Source organism: Mastigoproctus giganteus, chromosome 1 (assembly GCF_048544385.1).
Source record: "Mastigoproctus giganteus isolate SK-2022 chromosome 1, ASM4854438v1, whole genome shotgun sequence".
NCBI classification, from domain to species: Eukaryota; Metazoa; Arthropoda; class Arachnida; order Uropygi; family Thelyphonidae; genus Mastigoproctus; species Mastigoproctus giganteus.
In genome coordinates this window covers 254,876,473-254,899,921 of record NC_143575.1, presented here as the reverse complement: position 1 = coordinate 254,899,921, position 23,449 = coordinate 254,876,473, and the positions used below count along the sequence as shown (strand labels likewise).

The 23,449-nt window shown below is 35.7% G+C and overlaps 1 protein-coding gene across 2 annotated transcripts in view; it reads right to left on the bottom strand.

Annotated features, from left to right (window-relative positions):
• The window catches only part of Kap-alpha3 (karyopherin alpha3), a 173,166-nt gene that overhangs the window by 50,292 nt on the left and 99,425 nt on the right, over nt 1–23,449 (bottom strand). For both annotated transcript variants that reach the window (XM_090376955.1, XM_090376962.1), the window contains exons 6-7: nt 22,253–22,467; nt 11,607–11,669 (exon numbers count right to left, since the gene is read on the bottom strand). In XM_090376955.1, coding sequence (XP_090233081.1) covers nt 11,607–11,669; nt 22,253–22,467 — 278 coding nt within the window. The remainder of the gene's footprint in view (nt 1–11,606; nt 11,670–22,252; nt 22,468–23,449) is intronic.

Below are 23,449 nucleotides of genomic sequence, written 5' to 3'. Positions count from 1 at the left end.
GTCTCCTGCCCATGGAACACTGCAGTCTTTCTGGATAATGCTCCTTCACATCCCAACTGTGAGGAACTCAAAGAAGGAGACAAAAGCCATGTTTTTATCACCGAATGTAACATTCTTGATCCAGTCTGTAGATCGAGGGGTACTAGAATGACTAAAGAGATGACACAGGCAAAATTTTTTTTAACTCAGTTTTGGGGGGAAAAAATATATACATATATAAAGACAGGAATATAGATCTTATAGAATCATTATAAGTCATCAACATCAAGAGATATGGTTATAATACAGCACTAGTGTTGAACAAAGTTCAAAGTTCAATATTTACTAAATCTTGGAAAAAACCTTTGCCAGAGGCTAAAGAAAGTCCCAACCTACAAGAAGTTAATGAAGAACATAGTTTATTAACTGATTTAGGCAAACTGAAGGTTCCAAAAATTTACAGCAAGAAAACACAAAACAACAGATACATTTTCCAACAATTCAGTGACGATTTGTTGGAAAATAAAATTATGTTCAATGCAGAAATCAACACACCATGACAAAAACAGATTGATATAATGGCAAAAATTTCTCACATAGCTGCCAGAAATGCCCTAGATACAGCTTTATATTATACTGAACAGCCATTCAAGAGTCAGTGATGCGATGTTTAAAAAAAAAATTAAGGGATGAAGGGACTAGCTGCTAAATGTCATACTTCATTATCTAAACAGATGAAAATTACTTATTTTATGTAAATTAACGTACGTATATGTGTTTTAAGTGAAAATGAAATTCTTAAGAAATGTACATTTACTTTTATATGATTCCCTGCTTTAACTAATTTTTTGATTAACTGACCGACTACACTGAATAAGAAAAATTATACTGTAGTTAACTTTGGTTCATATATTCAATATTGGATTTGCAAGCAACAAGTAAGTACAATTGCAGAAAATCACTATCAACAAAGACAGCATTAATATGCATACTAGTTAACACTTGCGGAGATGGAGGAAACCCCTGGTGCCATCAGACAACTAACTAGTTAACACTTGATAAATAATATTTGCTGTTTAATTATCTTTCTATAAAAGGAGCTCAAGATAAAGATTACAGTTAATTCTGATCTATTAGGAAATCATCTGTATGAGTATTTTATCAGTTATGAATATTAACTTTCTAATTATAATGGTGCCTGCTCTCTTAGTTACTGTTGATATATTTTTGCTTGTTGGGCATGAGAAATGAGTGTGGAAGAATTTTAAATTTGTATGCAGTCATTTTATTACTAATTTATTTTGTGATGATAATCTTGGCTTCCAAGCTTTCAAAGGCCAAAGATGCTGCCTTTTAAACTCTTATGCCTCCTATGATATAACAGTGAAAAAATTAAATTTAACAGTGACAATTAAATATATAGAAACAATGTAGAGAGCAAAATATTAAAAACTTTATGATAAATATGCAATATGGTGGCCACCAGAATATTAAGGTAAAAATATTCATGATTTAAATGAATTATTACAATGAAAAATAATTATAATTTACAAACAAATTAATTCAGATTTCATACACCTCACAATGTTTTACAAGTTTAAGCACTGCTTCCAACAGTTAAGTTTATAATCAGCCATTTAAGTACAGTTATGTAGTAATAATATCATACATTCAATCTTGATTGAATGTATAATATATTACTGAAAGTTACAAACAATGACTTTTTTGGTTTTTTTTTTTCAAATTTCTTTTAACAATGCAGTTCAAAACCTGGAGAATATATATACATTGCTTACCTCTTAAAAGCCCAGGCTTAAAAAAAGTATAAGTACAAGGATTATCCAAAAATACCATGGCACATGGCAACCTGGAAATGTTGTGAGTGCTTGCACGTCAGGGCCTTACCACTTTTTCAAACTATGAAATCATATATTAGATATAGAAATATGACAATCTACAATTAAAACCTAGAAATTTTAGACAGAAAAGAGCTGCTGAAAAAAAAAAAACTAAAAATTGCATTGATGCCCAATAGCAAATTAAAATTGGGGACTTCACAGCTATTCAAGTATTGTAGTGATGCTGGAGATGCATTCTTGATTTACAGTCCCAATACGAATCAGGAGCAAACCGTATTGATTCAAAGGAAAGTAGCTTTATTAAGGGAATCAAGTGTGATGAAAATGTGGAACAGAAAGGTGGAATGGAGCCAGAATATATCTGTCTGGGTCCATCATTCAACCATGTAGCTAAACAGTAGTCAGTTCTTTAGTTCTCAAGAAAATTAATGGAGTTTTGGTCATATACATGGTTAAAAAGTAGATTATACTGAAAAAAAAAAAAAAAAAAAAGGGATTGCAGACATGTTATGAGGAATTTTATGATGTGCGCCTATCAATTAACTATGCTTAAGGAATTCAAAAAGGCCTTTAAGGGTGTGTGGGAGGGGGGATGATTTTTATCAGTGCGTTGACCTAGTTGATAGGAATTTTATTTTGCAGGGATGGAATAAGTGGGGGGGAAGGGGAACAGCAGTGTATCTACATAGATACAATTGTCTATTGGATGGGTCAAGATCATACCTGCATTTTTCCTCAAATGAAGAGTAAACTGTGGTCCCAAAGATCACAAATCATCAGTTATGTGAAAGGATGTGACAGAAGTAATGTACTACAAGCTGGCATTCAAGTATTATGTTTCTAAAATTACAAGATATAAGGGATAACAAGAAAATGCAAAGTTTAAACTGTTTATGCCTGTAGATGCTGATATAATAGGGTTAACTGAAACTTGGTGTCACCCAGATATAGTGGATGACGAATTTCACTCTGGAACATGTGCATAGGAAGGACAGGGAGGTACAAATGGTGGTGTGGGCAGATGGAGGATATGATTTTGATCAACAGCTGCATGAATACAGAAAGAATGAACCAATTCAGAATGATTTCAGGAGAGTATGGAATCTGCATGGTGCAGGATAGTGGTAAAGGAAATGTAGGAGTGAGTGTGCATGCTACAGACTGCAAGATAGCAAAGAATACAATGTCTTTTGATGCAACCTGATTGGGCAAGCAAGCGTGCCTTGTTATGGAATATTCCAATTTACCTCTCATTAAATGAGAATCATGGACATGCAAATTGACCTGGGTGGTAAATTATTTGAATCACTTTGATGACTGCTGAGATTGCCTGGCAGTAGGATTGATTTGGTAGTTGTTGGCGCATCGGCTTCTGTGGCCATATTGCACCTCCCAAGGTTTTTGCAGTACTTTGATCCAAGCCCGAGGCGGGAATCGAACCCGCGACCTTTGGGTTGCCGGGCAGGTAGTTTACCCACTCGGCTAGCCTGGCAGTAGGAAGAGTACGATAAAGGTGGGGAGGGGAGGGAACAGGAAAAAGAAGATTTTTCTGTTAGTGGGTGCGACAAAAGCCTAGTTTCCTTTACTAATGCTAATATATTGCAAGACTGAACCTATACACTGCCACAAAAATGTACATACCACTGTCAACTGTCATGTTGGTATATCAGAAGAAATAAAACAGTTAAATGAAGTTGTAAACTCTTCTGACCATCGTGGCCAACAGAATATAAATGGAAATTTATTAATACATATACATGTTACTTTAATGGTAATCACAAGATCAAGCTACACTAATTATAAAAATAATACCAAGTGAAACAAAGACCTATTAGTGCACTGTTCAAAAGAACAAATTTCTCTCAGTTGTCAACATACACAAAATTCAAAAAATTGAAAATGCAAAGGATCAATTAATATGCTATTCATTACAAAACAACATGAAAAGTGCAATTTATGTCATCTCTCAATTGTGTGTGTGATTAAGCATGTGTAACTTGTGACATGTTGAAAGCATCAACAATTTGAACAAAACTTCAGATTAACATAACTGTGTGGTTCATGAGAATAAGTACAAACATTATCGGCTGTGTTGCTGTAACCACCACACAATTAATGGATGTCTGGATCAGTTGTGTGTGTGTGTGTGTGTGTGTGTGTGTGTGTGTGTGTGTGTGTGTGTGTGTGTGTGTGTGTGTGTGTGTGTGTGTGTGTGTGTGTGTGTGGAGAGGGGGAGACTGTCCTTGAAAAACATGGCAGCCCTGTTTAATACGACATGATGAAGGGTTCCTTGTATGTTGTTCTTTAAAAATGTGTTTCCCTTTATATAATTTCTTGGAGGAATGCAAAATTAAGGGGGAGTATTATGACCTTTGGCTTTACCCTTATTTCACTTATCCAAGTCTAGAAATTATTTTCTCTCATATTGCTGTAAACCCCCCCCCCCCTCTCTCTCTCTGAAAAATACAAAGAAAAAACTAATAACAGGTTTGGAAATATGCTTGCAGTTTCATCTCATCAAGTAGTCTTAGTGAATTTAACTGTGCCTTTGTACCTAGAATTACTTGAATAGTTCCATTCTTTCTTAGAGGTAATTCCTTAAATTGTTCTCAGGTGACTGAATTGGCTTCCAAAAATTACAGGTTAGAAATGTTAGGTTTCTTCAATCCAAAAGTTCGAAAGTGCTCAAGTTGTAAAGAACAAAGTTGAAAAACAAGTATATATATTTATTTAGTTTTCATGGCTTCAATTATGTATACAATTTTATAATGAGTATTTTCCCCCTCTTCCGAATCCAAAAGATGATACATTTAATACAATGCTATTATGGTGGCCACCAGCAGCTACACTAAACTTAAATTTAATATCCTTTTTGCACAACAAATCTGAAAGAGGTTTCACAGGTCTCATAAGACACAACACAGGGGTAGTAGTAGTGGCATGTGATGCAAGAAAGCAAGTGTATGAGCTTATGCAGCATAAGCCAAAAAAAAAAAAAAAAAAAAATCACACCATTCCCTCCAAATGCCTGTCCAGTTCCTCCTTAAACTTATTTAACCTATCAACTTCCACAATGACAGATGGAAGTTTGTTCCAGCAATTAACCACCTGCTGGCTAAAGGCAAATTTCCACACATCTATTCTACATCTGTCTTTTCTTAATTTGAATTTATGGCCCCTTAGATTTGTAATCTGAACAAGTGGAAGGATCCCATCAGAATTCAGCGTGCTCAACCCATTCAAGGCCTTATACACATCAATCAGATCACTGCACAGGTGCCTAGTCTCCAGCCACTGTAATTTGCAGAACTTAAGCCTCTCTTGGTAAGAGGATCCCTTCATTCCCCTCACCAATCTTGTCCTTCTCTGTACACACTCAAGCAAATCTACATCCTTCCTAAAATGAGGCCTCCAGACCTGTACGCAGTACTCAGGTATAAGACAGAGGGACAATTACCCCCTTTTCCCTGCTAGCAAAATTCCTATATATCATTGACAAAACCCCATGACCTTCCCTGGCAGCCGTCTGCATCACTCAGAAAACTTCATATCTGACCGCACAATTACTCCCAGGTCTTTTTCATTTTCTACCACCTTAAGTGTAATACCACATGGTTGGTACGTTTCTCTGGGGTTACTTCTACCCATATGCAGTACTTTGCATTTGTCAAGGTTAAACTTCAGTTGCCACTTCTTAGCCCATCTGCCCAAATTATCTAGATCCTGTTGCAGTAGCACACTGCCATTACTGTCATTAACAACCCTGCCAACCTTTGTGTCATCTGCAAACTTCGACACTAAGCCTGATATACCTTCATCAATATCATTGATAAATATACAAAACAACAGAGGAACCAACACCAAACCCTGTGGGACTCCACTATTAACATTAGTCCATGAAGAGCAGCACCCATTAATTATCACCCTCTGTTTTCTCTGAGTCAACCATCCTTTTATCCATTTTAGCAACTTACCCTTAATACCATTCTGTTCCAATTTATACCATAGTCTTCTGCGCAACAGTGTCAAAAGCTTTCCTGAAATCCAAATATATGATATCAAAATTATTTTTTTGCATCCAGTTTCTTTGTAACCACATCATGTAATGGGTGGAATGACCCATTTCAATGTGAACAGATGTTGTTGTTATTTGGTTTTTAGGAGCATTAGCAACTAAGGCCATATTGCTCCGGGATATGCGGTGGTCATTCCCTGAATGACCTTACCGCATCCTCCGTATTTGGTGGTGACGGGCTCGAACCCCGGTCTAATCAAGAAGCGTGTGCTACGCACTGCTGCTCCTTCCCACCTGGCTACGGAGGCGCCAAATGTGAACAGATATTAGCACAGTTGGGCTAGTTCATTCGAGTACCCCTTCTGATATACCTAAAGTGGATAAATCTCTAAACAAGATGCTCTGTGTCAGGACAACAACAATATTGTTGTTGTGTCGGGATAACAACAATATTGTTGTTGTCCTGACACAGAGAAAGCAAATATTGGACTGGTTAAACAAGAATTCTGGTGACCTAAGTGAAATTAGGAAAATAGTGAACTGTGTGTTGAATGTAGTAAATTAAGCACACTATCACAAAATTTATTGCACTGACCACAGAGTTTAAGCTCAAAATTCATTTTGTCAGAGGCAGCTCTAGTCAATGCTACTTTCACTGTTTTCCTTCCTGGTCACAGTTTTGTATTTTTATTGAGCTATTTTCAGTTTGGTTCCCTTCTAGGAAAACTATAATTATTATGTACTGGACATATGTCATATTTTAATCTTTAGTAAATTAATTATAATAAACATTTTAATCTGGCTTAGTTTGGTCTAATTCTGTATTCTTAATGTAAAATTTGCTTCTGATACCCTTTAACAGTATCAGAAATTTTGCTTACATATATATTACTTTCTGCATAATGGTTATTACAGAAACAGAAGTGAAATAAGCAGGTAGGATTGGTGGTATATATATAGCAATGTGTTTTATATACATATATATTTGATATTTTATTTTGTTGGTATATTTGCACATTCTGAAACTTCATTTGGTTATATCACTATAACAGATATTTTTTTTCAAATATTTTTCCCAATTCCTTGTATTGTTGTATCGCATGAAATTCTCTCCCCTCCCCTCCATACACATCTCTTCAGTAATGTATGCTGGATAGAAGGCTAGGTCAACTGCTAAACATGTTAAGTAAATTTTCGCATTGGTAGATTTTCACTGAGTGTTATATAGTCTTGCAGCGAACTTACATTTTTAGTACTTCTAGTCTATCTCACTATGTGATATAGGTAACGTACAATTGAATGTTACCTTTTTAACATAAGATGGTAACAGGTTTTCAGTGACTGAAACCGGGGTGCACTATGTGCTTGGATCCCATTTACTGTTACATTCATTGACTATGTGAGGCTGTAGTTTTGGATGAGTAACCCTATCCATGATGGATATACAAAATGATTTTCAATGCATGTTAAGTTTTTCATCAATTTTACTTAATTTATTTGAGTTTCTTTTACTGTAGGCACTTGTCTATAAATTCACTTCCACAATTAAGGTAATTTGAATTTTTCATCCATTTTAATTAAGTTATACTTTAATTACATAACTGAATTTCATTTAGTTTATTATGAAGGAAATTTAACTTGATGTTTTCCTTTGGATATTATCTCTCTCTCTCTATATATATATATAAAATAAAATTTTACCTTTTTAGCATCACAAGATGATGGCAGACATTTGTTGGTTGCTACTGGGGGGCACCATGTACTTGGATCCTGTCAGTAGGTCAAGAACAGTACTAATTACACTTCATTTATTCATTAACCATTGCCCATGCCAGGCCATAGTTTTAGACAAAGTTATGTATCAATGGGTGCAGTAAATTCAATAATTATTTAATCAATTACTCTTGCTGTATCATGAAGGAAATTTAACTTGCTGTTTTGAAGGAATTGATTGATGCATTTCCCCTCTATACAATAGAATGTTCCAGCATTAAACCCTGTATTAAGCCCTCATATAAAGAAGTGTTATATGAGAACAGGGATTAATGCTGTTGCTGCTTGGACAGCATATGCATTGTGCACAGGTAGTGCTAGTAATACATAATCCTACTTTTATTACAAAGCAATGCAATGCTATTTTCTGTCATAACAAATACAACTTATATCCAATCATTTATTATGGTGATTTTGAGTGAAAAGAGATTATTTCTGGGATTATTAGGACATACTAAACAAAACTCATTATTGAACATAAAACTGAACAAGAGAAAAGGTTCAATACTATATAGGGAATTAAATAATAGTACACTTCTGAGATTCTTCAGCTATGGATAAGTAATGAGGAGTTTAGGTTTCTACCAGCTATTAAAAAAAAAAAAAACCACCCTTTTACTAAACTATTTCTTCCATATCCCAACTTTTACCAATACTTAACAGTAATTTATTTTTAATTGTAATCTAAAACTTAATTTAGCATAAGATTTTTATAATTCTCATCTACTCCTAACTTGCACGAATTCAACTGTACAATCTATTCTACATTATGAACAACTTAAATAACAATGAATTTTTTTTTATACGAACTGATAAATATGACTCATCTGATATGTGCTGCAACAGAGTTATGCCATATAATCCCATGTTGAATGATATACAATTTCATTAACCCCTTCATGGATTATCCCAAGATATCTCGTTTTTAGTTTAAAAAGTTATTTGGGACTACACGAAATATCTCAGGATACAATAATACCCGAAGCAAACAATAATACTTCCAAATTTAGGACTGAAATGCATTTTCTTGGGCATTTATCTGGCCAATTTTGCATTAGCCAGGTAAACGAGAGACCCGGGTATGCATTGTTCGCACTTCTGGCTTTTAGGCAATAGAGCTGATGCCGTAGAAAGCACGAATTAAGAACTAAAGGGTTTTCAATTCCACAAATTAATGGTGCTCGTAAAGTCTTTACCATACCAAGAAATTGCGCTGGTCAACTTCTATCTGCGTGTCCACAGTCATTGGCAAAGATTAAGGCATATTCCTGACAAGGATATTGGCTCTGGTCACTGTTTTCTATTGTAAGCACCATATTAGAGAATTAGGAGAGAGTGATTTTCCTTTATCTCGGAAATTCATCTGTTGTTTCACAGAAATGAGTCATCCACACTTTCACAAAATTTCACCTGTCTCTCTGTATGGTATGTACAAGTGGTTCCTAAATCAGTTTTGTTTTAGCTGCTGTGCAAGTAATCTTACAATGTCTAAGAGGAAATCCTTGAGTGTAGTGGAAAAGTGGAAGTGCTTAATAGTGTAGATTTTTAATTAGGGTTTAAAAAAAAAAAAAAAATTTGGTATCCCTGCCAGTAGCATGTCAACCATTCTGAAAAACTGTGCTTCGACTCTCAAATTTTTTGAGAAAACGGGACCTAGTCGGAAGGGTGCGAAATTATGTCTGTACAAAGATGTAGACGAAGCAGTTTTTAAGGTGCCATGACTTATTTGAAAAAGTTATTTCTGGTGAAAGTGGGGTTGTAATCGAAGAAGACTATACCCACTGGAAAGAAAGTGTTGAAAAAAATTATGGAGGACTACGAGCCCAAAGAGACATATTCAACGTTGATGAAACAGGTCTATTTTTTAAATGTTTGCCAAACAAGACACTGACTTTTAAAGGTGATAAATGTGTAGGCGGTAAAAATAGTGAGGAGAGAATTAGTCTTGGTTGGTGTAAATATGGCTGGTAATGAAAAACTTTTGGTAATAGGCAAAAGTAAACAACACTGATTTTTCAAAGGAGTAAAGTTGTTACAGTTGGACTACAACTACAACAAAAAAGCTTGGACAAGTGAAATTTTTGAACAGTGGATTTTAAATTTCGATAGAAAGATGACAAAATAAAACATAAAAATCACTTCGATTGTCGACAAATGCCCTGCCCACCCTTCACTCTAATTTCGAAACTTACAAGTGTGAAGCTTGTTTTTCTTCTTTTCGAATATCTCATCTAAACTGCAGCGAATGGACCAATGCATTATCAAGAACTTGAAAATGCACTACCGAAGGTGCATACTGAAAAAAATTATACTGAGAATAGAAATCAACCAACCTATAGATTCACGAATGTGCATATCAGGGTTGGCAAAAGTGTGAAGTGAAGATGTGACAGAAACAAGGATTAAGAATTGTTCAGCAAAAGCAGGTTTCGCTCAAACACCAATTAACAGCTATGAGAGGGATGAACTGCTACAAGACATTGAGCAATCTTGGGAAGAACTCCACGCGAGAAGTTTGATCAGTGGAGAAATTGTTCTTGAAGAATTTTTAGGAGTTGATAACGATATCATCACAGCTGAATATTCGAGTGACTCCAACATTTTGGAGAGTATTCAAAGAACTAGTGACAATATCGATGATGAGTTGGATGAAAATGAGGACAATGAAGGCAATATTAAACTTTCCAAACATGAAATGTTGGCAGCATTTGAAACTTTGTGTCGAGGCCTTCAGTGTGAAGAAAATGTGCCAGAAAATATATTTGAGTGCTTAAACTGTGAACATTTTTTATGAATGATGTACAGTAAAATCCAGTGTACAACAAAAAATAACCAAATATTCTACGACATAATCCTTAAAAGTGTACTAATATATTGTGCACATCATGTAAGTAGTCATTTCTTAATATGTATGTATTAATAAATTGTTTTAATATGTTAGAAAATTTAATCATTCCCACTTATTTCTGATTTATTTCCCATATTTTACTGTATTTCTGAATGTTGAATTACAGTCATAAAAAGGTCATATTTCTTTATAATGAAATTTCTGTTTAACGAATTTTTTCAAGCGAACGATCAATTTCGTTACATAGAGGTCCGAGTGTATTTATGACTGCTCACAAACTCATCTGCTTAATACAAATTTCAGACTGAAATCATTAGTCTAGCATCAGTGCATTATTAAAACATTAAAATGAATGTCACACTAACATTTTGCCACAATGTAATAAAATTAATCACTGTACAAAATATGGTTAAAAGTAATAAAAAACATGAAATTAAAAAAAAAAATCACTACATATTTCAAAAATGTTTCCTTTTTTTAACAGTGTACTTTTAATTGCTTGTCTCAATACTTAGCTGTAGACATTGTCACTGCAGAAAGGGTAGGAATTTATGTTTTCTCTTTTAAAATTTTTTTTTTTTTTTAAATCTACAGATGCAGTTAATTTGGCCAATGCTCATCCTGGTGTATGAGAACAGCCTTCAACAAAGCACATTTTCAAACATTCCTAATGTTATGTGATGCAAATGAATATGAACAGCCTCCAATCTCATAATTTGTAAGCACTGTCAATTGTGACAACTCCCTGGAATCAATCTGATAGTTCTTGGTAGTACAGTACTAAGAGCTATAAAACTGTTTCCTTTTCCAAAATCAGAAAATTGGATGGCAAATATGGTCAACAACATTATCTTTTAATTTATGTTTATACGAAACAGATTTCACAGCATGCTATAATAAAGGGTTTATTGAAATTTTTAATAATTACTTATTAACAATTTGGAACAAATTCATAAGGGACTAGGTCATTTGTTATGACCCTCTTGAGATTTTTGTCTATGGGGTACACCATACTGACAAGCTACCTTCAATCCTTATTTCATTCTATTTCCTCTGCTTAAATGTCCAATTAAATAAAAATTATTTTTTACAAATTATAACACAAATGGCAAGATATTAAGTATTTGCTTACTTGTATTTGATCATTACCACCATCAGTTAGATAAGACAAGGCCCAAACAGTATCCACTAATATCTAAATAAAAGAAACATTACCATAAGGATTTTCAGAACTATAAAGATATATCAATTTGTATACAAGTAAAAGATTTATTTGTTTCTATTTTTTTTTACTTTTTTTTTTTTTTTATCACAATCAAAGACAAATAGAAATGTCATCCTTTTCTGCATAGATTACATGTACTGAATAATAATATCCTAAATAATATCCCAAAATATGATACTCTCTCTATATTAGGTATGTATATTATCCATAATAAAACACAAAGTGCTTGTTTTAATGGACAGCTTATATATTATAAGATGAGATGCATCTTATAATATATATAATAATAATAATAAGACTATGAAGGTGGAAAAAATTAAACTCTCTGCTCCTTATCATGAACAAGAACTTGAAAAATATTTCACATACCTCTTTTGCATTGGAAGTTTACATTTCAAATAATATGACATTGACCTAGTACTTGTACTAATTTCACTTTTTACTTTCTACACTTCTAACAATGATGGTACCTATCTTGATGATTGGCAGTGATATATGGGGGTGGATTCAATAAAGATTTATATTCACCCAGAAGTAGTTGCGATTAAAACATGAAATTTTATTGCTTGATACCTTGAAATTTTTATAGCAGCCACAAATTTTGGTTTCGATCTGACAGTTAATCTTCTTTCTTTACAGCACTGAAAGAAGTGTCACAATGGATAAAGTAGAATACAGATAAGTGATTCAGTTCCTCTTTCTGTAAGGGAAAAACACACAAAACAATTCACAAAGATATGGTTGCTGTTTATGGAGAAGACTGCCCAGGTTACACTGTTGTTGCAAATTGGTATAAACAGTTTTAATGTGGAAGACCCTCAGTGCATGATGAAGAAATCCCAGGAGCAACTGCTATAACAGAAGAGTGTGTTGCAAAAATTGAGACATCAATGTAATGACATAATGGTTTTGCCTCTAATGTTTTACATGTTGTTGTTGTTATTTGGTTTTTAGGAGCATTAGCAACTAAGGCCATATTGCTCCAGTGAAATGCAGTGGTCATTCCCTGACCTTTCCGCATCCTCCGTATTTGGTGATCACGGGCTTGAACCTCGGTCTAATCAAGAAGCGTGTGCTACGCACCGCTGCTCCTGCCCACGGAGGCACTTTGTTTTATTTGTATTTGAATCTTAGCAGAAGATGGGAAATTATCACAATAAAATGAATTTGCATAATTTCAATTATATAAAAGAAAATTTAATAACCTATATGACTCAGAAGATTCCAAAACTTTGTATTAGCAAATGTGTCATGCAACAGTGGTTACAGAAAACCCAAACCATAAGATCAGAATATGCTCAAAGATGAACTATAATGTCTAATTAAACAACATAAACCATCTTCTAAAATATATGAGGGGAGGGTTTCAAAAAAGATTTATGTTTGCTCAGAAGTAGTTGTGATAGAAACATGAATTATTTTTTGTTTAATACCTTGAAATCTCTATAGCAGCCACACAGTTTTGGTTTTGATCTGACAATTTATTTCATTTTCTTTGCAGCACTGAATGAAGTGAAGTGTCAGAATGGATAAAGTGGAATACAGATCAGTGATTTGGTTCCTCTTTCCGTAAGAGAAAACACCCAAAACAATCTACAACGATATGGTTGCTGTGTACGGAGAAGACTGTCAAGGTCACAGCGTTGTTGCAAATTGGTGTAAACAATTCTAATGTGGAAGACCCTCAGTGTATGATGAAGAAATCCCAGGAGCCCAGCAACTGCTGTAACAGAAGAGTGTGTTGCAAAAATTGTGACATTAATCCTGGACAATCACTGTAATAGTGTCTGCTAGATGGGCTCCTGGATTTCAGATCCCTTACCAGAAGGGCAGGGCACAATGTGCACATGAAATGTTGTCAATATGCCAGAAAAAACAAGAGGCATTTTCCCCACGACTAGTTACCATGGATGAAACTTGGATATATTACTACGATCCTGAAACTAAACAAATATCAAGACAATGGAAGGATGCAGAATCACCACCCCCTCAAAATGGCAAAGGTGCAACCAAGTGCTGGCAAGGTGATGCTGCCAGTTTTTTGGGATAAGCATGATGTAATACTAACAGATTACTTTCAAAAAGGGCAGTACTGTGATGGCAAAGTATTATTCTAACCTCCTCATAAAGCTACACGCTGCTATAAAAGAAATAAGACGGGAAAAACTGTCGCCTGCTCCACAATTTGCATGCTGCAGCGAAGTGTGTCCACGAATTTGAGTTTGAACTGGAGAAGACTGCTTAGGTTATAGTGTTGTTGCGCAAATTGGTATAAACAATTCTAATGTGGAAGACTATCAGTGCATGATGAAGAAATCCCAGCAACTGCTGTAACAGAAGTGTTGCAAAAATTGAGACATTAATCCTGGAAGATCAATGACTGTCCGACCAATGACAGTTCTCTGACTGTCCTTCAGACCACGACTTGGCAGCAGAAATTACCTCATCATCAGAAACAATTTGTTTTCCACAAAGAAAGGACTTCAGGGCTGAAAAGAAAGAAGTCTGAGAGTGCAAGGTTGGGAGAATAAGCACAGGATGCAGCAATATTTCAATCCCACATTTGTGGGCACACCTCATTGCAGCATGCAAGGACTGCACATGCTGCAGTGAGGTATTAGTGTCAAAGAAATAGCTGCAGAACTCCAAATTAGTGTAGGGTCTGTGGAGACACCCATCAACAGTTGCACATGAGTAAAGTGTCTGATAGATAGGTTCCAGGACTTCCGATCGTTTATCAGAAGAAAGGGCAAGTTTATCAGAAAGAAAAGAAAGCACAAAATGTTGTTGATATGCCAGGAAAAGCAAGAGAAGTTTTTCACACAGCTAGTCACCACGAATGAAACTCGATTCCATCACTATGATCCCAAAACTAAACAATTACTGCAGCAAACACCTCACTGCAGCATGTGCAGTCCTTGCATGCTGCAGTGAGGTGTGCCCACAAATGTGGGATTGAAATATTGCTGCATCCTGTGCTTATTCTCCCAACCTTGCACTCTCAGACTTTTCTTTCCAACCCTGAAGTTCTTTCTTTGTGGAAAACAAATTGTTTCTGATGATGAGGTAATTTCTGCTGCCAAATCGTGGTCTGAAGGACAGTCAGAGAACTACTACAAAACTGGCCTATGGAAGTGTATCGAGAGGTGGCAAAAATGAGTCATTCTGTCTGGTGATTATGTCAAAATAGAGTAATATGGTGTTTGTTTCAACCTTTTATTCTATTTTTGATCACACAACTAAATAAATTTGAGCCTGCAACCTGAGTCGTCACAAGCAACTATAGTGATAAATAAGTAGTGAACTTGGCCAAAGAAGCTTCTTTTTGATTCTTTTTTTTTTTTTTTTTTTTTGGGTGGGTGGGTGGGGGGGGGGGCAGAAGATCAATCTAAATGACCAATTTTCAATTATTAATGAGTTTCAATGCATCTACTTTCAAATGAACAGTACCTCCCATTAAAGGTGTATTTTTAAGGGCAATACATAACAATGCACTGATAACTAGAACTAGCTTACTTATTGTCAAAACAATATTGTCAATCAATTTAGCTCTGGAGAGATTTTATAAGGCTCATGGGGTAGAATTTTTCTCAGTTTGACCTCTGCTTTTTAACAGGAGAGACTGCTTCTACAGGGATGGGATACACTTAAATAGAAAGGGTGCAAGAATATTTGCTGATGCTATTGAGACAGTGTAAGATGGGCCACAAAACTGCTAGCTCAGAAGGATACATAGACTAATAGATTAGCAATAGCAGCAGGCAGAAGTGAAAGTGATTCTTGCATTGCATCTATTCGAACATGCAGCAGCCTGGTAAGCAGGGTACTGCCTTACCAGGAAGCAGATTTCAAGGCCTGCTGTGGGTCATCATGGAACTATGAAATACATGAGCAGTGTTAGGATAACTAAGAGTAGGGACAAGTTTAAGTACACTTGGCATGTATACCAATACTAGGAGTCATCATCAGGCATTGTCAATCCATTGCAGGATAAAGGCCTCTCCAGCAACTTTCCAGTTCCTTCTGGTTTGTGCAATGGCCATCAATTTACTGCCCACAAACTCTTGAATTTCAAACATCCATCTCCATTGTTGTCTTCCAGGTTTTATTTTATCTTCTCTTGGGTACCATTCTGTTACTTTCTTAGTCCATTTGTCTTCAGGTCTTCGAGCCATGTGTCCTAAACAAGTCCATTTCAGTTCTTTAGTTTTGATAAGAATGTCCTTAGTGTTCCTCTTCTTATCCAGCAGTCTGATTCCTAATATAATTTGTTCCATTCTGTGTAGTTTTTCAGCTTCTCTTCCATTCTTTTGGTGAGTGCCCAAGTATCACTTCCATAAGTCATGGTGGGGAGTATACATTGGTTTGTTATTTTACGTTTCAGACAAATTGAGATATTGCTCCTCAGTATGTGACTAAATTTGAGCCTGCAACCTGAGTTGTCATGAGCAACTATAGTGATAAATAAGTAGTGATAAATAAGTTTATCACTACTGACTTGGCCAAAGAAGCTTCTTCTTTTTTCTTCTTTTTTTTTTTTGGGTGGAAGATCAATATAAATGACCAATTTTCAATTATTAATGAGTTTCAATGCATCTACTTTCAAATGAATAGTACCTCCCATTAAAGGTGTATTTTTAAAGGCAATACATAACAATGCACTGATAACTAGAACTAGCTTACTTATTGTCAATCAATTTAGCTCTGGAGAGAGAGAGAGATTTCCTGAATGCCATCCATCTGAAATTTATTCGTCACTTGACTTCCAGCCACTTATTATTACAACTAATGACTTGTCCAAGATAAGTATATGAATCCACCTTTCAATTTCTGCACTTTCAATGGTTATATCACTTTCTGTGGCATACTTGTTCATCATTACTTTTGTTTTAACCACATTCATCTTTAGTCCAACATCCTTACTAACTCTGCATAACTAATTCAGATTTTCCTCTAATTTTTTGGGATCATGGCTTATGATTACAATGTGATCTGTAAATCATATTTGGTTTAGGCATGCTCCATTCACATTGACTCCTATCTGCAACCAGTCCAATCTTCTGAAAGCTTCATCAGCTTTGGAGATACAACTTTGGAGATATATTCAACAACTTTGGAGATATTGTGTCTCCTTGTCAAACTCCTTTCTCAATTTATATATGCTAGTGTTTTTGTCTAGTCTAATAAAGGAGGTACCATTCTCATATATTTTCTTCAAAATCTTAATGTACGGGATGTCTATGCCTTGTCTTTCCAGTACCCAAAACACTGCCTTTTCATAATCCACAAATGCCAGTCATAATGGTGTTTTATATCCATTTACTTTCTCCATTAGTTGTGATATTACGTGAAGGTGATCTATATAGTTGAGAATAATGGTCAGGTCACCCCTTGAGTACTGTGTACAAGTCTGGAGGCCTCATTTTAGGAAGGATGTAGAGTTGCTAGAATGAGTACAGAGAAGGGAAACAAGATTGGTGAGAGGAACAAAGGGGTGCACATACGAACAAAGGCTTAAGTTCTGCAAATTGCAGCATCTAGAGACTAGGCACCTGCGAGGTGATTTGAGTGAGGTGGGCAAAGCCTTGAATGGTTTGAGCAGGCTCAATCCTGACGGGATACTTCCACCTGCTCAGATTAAGAACCTGAGGGGGCATAGATTCAAATCGAGGAAAGACAGTTGTAGAATAGATGTGTGGAAGTTTACCTTTAGCCAACGGGTAGCTGATTGCTGGAACAGACTTCCATCTGTTGTTATGGAAGTTGATAGCTTAAATAAATTTAAGGCTTAACTAGACAAACATTTGGAGTGACCAGATGAGTGAAATAAGAAGGGTTTTTTTTTTTTTGGCTGATGCTGTATAAGCTTGCTTTCTTGCATCATATGCCTCAACTAATGCTAATGCTAACATCCTGTCCTAAAGCCAACTTGCTCTTTCGGTTGATTCTCATCAAGTATTCTTTCTAATCTGTTAGTAATGACCCATATGAACAACATTTATAGATATGGGACAATAAGCTAATTATTCTATAATTTCCAATTTCTGATTTCTCTTTTCTTATGCAGAAAAATTATGATTGCATTATTCCACTCCTTAGGCACCATGCCTTTCCTGATGTATTTTGTGAAGTCTTGCCAGTTTCTGTGTAATGTCTCTTCCTCCTAATTTTAACAACTCTACAGTAACTTCATCTTCACCAGGGGTTTTTTGATTCTTCATTTTCTTCAATGCATGTTCTACCTCATCAGGAAAGATATTGAGTATGTTGTATGCGTTGCTAATTTGTGATACATTTTCCCCACTGCAGGCATCATTCCCTTGCTCCTCATATAATACTTGATAGTAGTCTTCTGCTATTTGAATTATGACTTCACTGCTATTCACAAGTATACCATCATTATTCTTCAGATTCAACACTATTTGTCTTTGTGTTACTGATCCTGACTGCTGATTTAAGTCCTTTGTAACACCTCCGTAGCCAGGTGGGAAGGAGCAGCAGTGCGTAGCACACGCTTCTTGATTAGACCAGGGTTCGAGCTCGTGACCACCGCATATCCCTGGAGCAACATGGCCTTAGTTGCTAATGCTCCTAAAAACCAAATAACAACAACAAGTCCTTTGTTTTACCTTAATGCTTGTTCTACTTTTCTTGTGTTAAATCTTCTTATTGAGTCTCTTTTCTAATGGCTTTGAATAACTCAGTATACTGAATTTTGTTCTCGTCTCTGTTTATCGTGCTCTTCATCTGTCATCTTCAGTTCATCATGGCAAGTGTTTCTTGACTAATTTTTTCTTCTTTGAATTTCTTTGGTTTTATCACTTTCAGAAATTTGTTGTATTCCTTGTTCATATCCTGATCTTGAAAGGTCTGCAGAAGTTCAAACTTGTTTCAGTACACACTGCTTTTTCTCCTCTTCTTTTATCTTAAAGAACTTTGTAGTATTTACTCGAGTCAGTTTTTTATTTTCTTTTCTTACATCTATATCAAGTGTGCATCTTACCATTCTGTGATCACTTCCAATATTTACCTTGTTCAGAACAGTAACATGTTCACAATATATCTTCTGTTAGTGAGGATGAAGTCAATTTCATTAGTTGTTATGTTATTCCATCCTGACTCTTCCATGTCTTTCATTTCTTTCACCTATTCCAAAATTTTCTATAGTTTCCATTTCTGTGCTCCTTTGTCTCTTTCCAACCTTGGCATTGAATTCCCCCATAATGATGGTGTAGTGAGTTTTCTGTTTATCCAGAAGTCTCTCAATTTCTGTGTACATTTCTTCAACCTCTTCATCATCATGGATCGATGTTGGTGCATATATTATTATAACCTTTAGTTTGTACCTCTTAGAAATCCTGAGTAGTAGCCTTGACTCTTTGGTGATGTACTTTTGAATTCTAAAATGTTGTTTTTAATATCTTTATGGACCAGAAACTAACCCCACCTTCACTCTTTTCACTGTTTCCACTGGTGTACAGCAGATTCCTACTAGATAAACTTGTAAGTGGTTCATTTCTTCTTCTTGTTTCAGCTAAGCCGATGATATTCCAATCCACATTTTCTAATTCCTTTTCAGCTCTAATATCCTATCTTCCCCAATGAGCAATCTTACATTGTAACAGGCCAAGTTCAGTTTCTGTGCATGGCAGCCTGGTCATACCCAGAGATTCTTTGCACCCTCTGCTTCCACTCTGATCCTCTCGCTGCCGTAAGAGGGAGAGTGAAAGCTGCTGGGGACTGAGGGCCATTTGCTAGGAGTATAGTATATAAATTTGATGAATTTGAAGTGTTGGTCGTCGTCAAATGCAGACACTGTAGGTTTCAGATATCATCAGATATCATTGTAGATATCAGAGATTTGGTATCACTCAGATGTAAGGAATGCAGAATTTGAATATGGGAAGTACAATGTATACAGAAAGGGCAGGAAGGCAGCGCTTAGTTAAGAAGCACATAAAATCTAAGACAGTGCATCCAGTTGACAGGTGGCCAGGTCAATGTAGAGTCATTTTGGTGAGACATAAGCACTGGGAAAACAAAAATAAGAGTAGGAGTGTGTTATAGGCTGAATGACTGTGATGAGTATAATGAACAACTGTACAAAGAAATAGAGTGGGCCAGTAAATCAGAATGTCATAACGTAGGATTTTAACTTTCCAGATATTGACTGGAACTTGTGGATTGGTCTCGCACACTAGCAAGACTTTTGTGAATTAAATAGACCAGCACGTTATACAAGCAACAAGAGAGAGCAATACTTTTAATACAGTTGTCAGCAGTGATTCTACCTGCATTAAGAAGCCACAATTAAAGAACCACTAGATGGTAGTAATCACAATGTATTGATGTGGGATTTACTTAAAGGTGTAAGTTGTACATCTTTAAAGATGTACCATTAAGGGTAAAAGGAAAGGTTTTTACTTTCACAAAGGAGGCTATGGGGAGGGGGGGGGGTCTCAGACAGTTTTTAAATTCTGTACAGTGGAACCAACTAATGATGTTACCCACAAAAATTCTAAATGGGAAGCATTCAGGGAAATAATCATAGAAACTACTAGCCTTTTCACACCAAAGAAGAAATACAGTTCAAGGTTTGAATCAAATGGATGTCAGATGAACTGTTGAGATACAGGTCAGAGAAGAAAAATGCATAGGATGCATATAAATTATCATGTACTATAGAAGCCTATGGTAGACACAAACCACTCTGTAATCAAGTCTTTAGCAAAAGGGATGCTAGAAGTTTATCAAAGTCTAACAGGAATCTAAATGATTTTGTAATAACTGAAAGGAAATCCAAACTGTTGAAGATAAACATAAGAAAGGCATCTGGGTGTATGTGATCTATCCAATCATATTGAGGTAGGTAACAAAGCAGGTAAGCAAACCCTGAACTATAATTATGAGAGTATCTTTGGATTGGGGGGGGGGGTCCCCTGTGGACTAGAGACGAGCAGATGTATCCCCAATTCACAAAGGGGGATCAAATGATGACATGAGTAATTATAGACCTGTTAGCTTAACTTCTGTTCCAGGGAAATAAAGGAGTCATTGGTTAAAGAAGTAATGCAGGACCATCTGGACAGAAGTGCAGTTTTACTTCAGTCACAGCATGAGTCTGTTAAGGGGAGATCTTGTTTGACCAATATATGACTAGATAAAAAAAGAAGCAATTTGATATCACATACTTGGATATCAGGGAAACTTTTGATACTGTTGTAGCATTAAGCATGCTGCAACAGTATCAAAGAGCGTGCAGCATTAAGGGCAAGTTACTGCTAGGATAAAGGGATGGTTGAGTAGCAGAAGACAGAAAGTTATTATCAATGGACACTGCTCTTCATGGACTAATATTTTCAGTGGAGTTCCCCAGGGTTCTGTGCTGGGCCCACTGTTATTTTCTGTATTTATTAATGATACTGACTAAGGAATATCAGGCTTAATGTCTAAGTCTGCAACAAGATCTAGAAAAATTAGGCAGCTGGGCTGAGAAATGGCAACTGAGGTTTAATGTTGACAAATCAAAGTACTGAATATTGGTAGCAGTAATCCCAGATTAATGTACTAACCGTGTTGTATTACATTCAGGGTAGTGGAAAATGAAAAAGACCTGCAGATAATTGTACAGTCATATGTAATCCTCTGAGAAGTGCAGAAAGGCTGTCAGGACAGCACATGGTGTTTTGTCAATGATATAGAGAAATTTTGCTAGAGGGATAAGGAGGTGATTATTCCATTGTATAAGACAAGGGCCAGGCCACATATTGAGTACTGCATACAGGTCTGGAGGCCCCATTTTAGGATGCAGAGCTACTGAGTGGGAAAAAGGGTTCTCTCACCAAAAGAGGTTCCAGCTGTGCAAATTTCAGTGCCTGGAGACTTGGCATCTACAAGGTGACCTGATTGAGGTGTTTAAAGCTTTGAATGGATTGAGCAAGCTCAATACTGATGAGATTTTTCCTCTTAATCAGACTATACACATGAGGGGGCACAAATACAAAATGAGGAAGGATGGTTGCAGAATAGATATGCAGAAGTTTGCCCTCAGCCAATGGGTAGTTGATTGGTGGAACAAACTTCCATCTGATGTCATGGAAGTGGAAAATTTGAATAAATCCAAAGAAGAACTAGACAAACTATTGGAGGGGATGGGTAGCCGAATAGATATATTAATCTACACAAATTCATGTCTAGCCAGTTGCTTTATACATCTAATGATGGTCAGAGAACAGAGTTCTTGGATTGTTACTAAGAGATGCATGCAATATTGTCAAGAAACTTGTAAACCTTGTGAAAATGATACATAGATGATTTAAAAAAAAAAAGAAAAAAAAAAAAGGAATTCTATTATGTTTCAACAAACCCTATTTTTAATAGTTTATTTTTATTATTATTTTTTTGTTAATGAGCCATATGTTTAAATAAAAGTTACTTTATGAAAAGCATGTACAAGTTATTCTAGACATTTCTGTAGGAGACTAATACAGCCTCCTAGAGACATTCAGGATTACGCCTACTGTCTAAACAAAGGATGAGTGCTGAATACATACATTAATATCAGTATGATGTATAAGCATACAGAGGGCAGGCAGTAATTCCTTTATAGTATCAACAGGTGGAGGTGGATCTTTGTTGCGACACAAATTGACAATTACCCATGTCACATTACGCAGAAATGATAATGGAATTTCAGGTTTTATGAATGACAAAAGCGGAGGCACTACTCCTAACCTGATGACATAGTCTCGAAGCTGAGGACCATCACCTATTAGAAAAGGGGAGGGAAAAGAAATTATTCTGTAGCAAGAAGCACAACTGCTTTATATATATATATACACACACACACACACACACACACACACACACACACACACACACACACACACACACACACACACACACACACACACACACACACACACACAGCACATTAGATTCAGATGTAAGTATTTTCTCATAATGTGCAAAATTTACCACTGAACCAAAACAACACACGCACACACACAGCAATATATATTATAACATGATTAATAAAAATAACCATTTGCAGGAGCAAGTGTAGTGATGTCAATCAGTGGCAAAGTAAAAAGTTATAATGATGTTAAAAATGCCTTCTTAATGAGGTAGTTTCTTGAAATGAAATTTTTCTTGCCAAATAAATAAAACAATTAAGATGCTCACAAAGATTAGCCCAAACATATGTCTAATACTACAATCCAACCCCCCCACCCCACTCTCTCTCTCTCTCTGAATGTCCTCACCATTAGGTATAAACCATGGTCCTAGCATGAGATTTGATTCAAAAATTTTAGTTTGAGAGTACAGTACATATATAAGGACAGCATTACAAGAATGTAAGTATTCATGGCTATCTGTTTACTTAGTCTAATTCCATTTAATTTTATTAAATTTAATCTAATTAACTAAATTATTAACTGATTTAAAATATTAACAAATAAGAAATGTGTAATCAAATTAACAGCTCTATGTAAATAAAGTTACCATAATTTACCAGTTCTGCCATCTTTAGAGTCACTGAAGAAGCAGTACAGGAAGTACCACACTTCTGAGAATAATCTGTAATTCTTTAAGAAATTAAAGGCAGATTATACTCCATGCGGGTTGAAGTTCTCAGTATTTCACCAATTCCATAATTCCATATACTGTATTATATTTCTTCATTAACCTTCCCCCCCCCCCCTTTTTTTACATAAACTTTCTGGTGCTAGTAATATACACCTTCATCC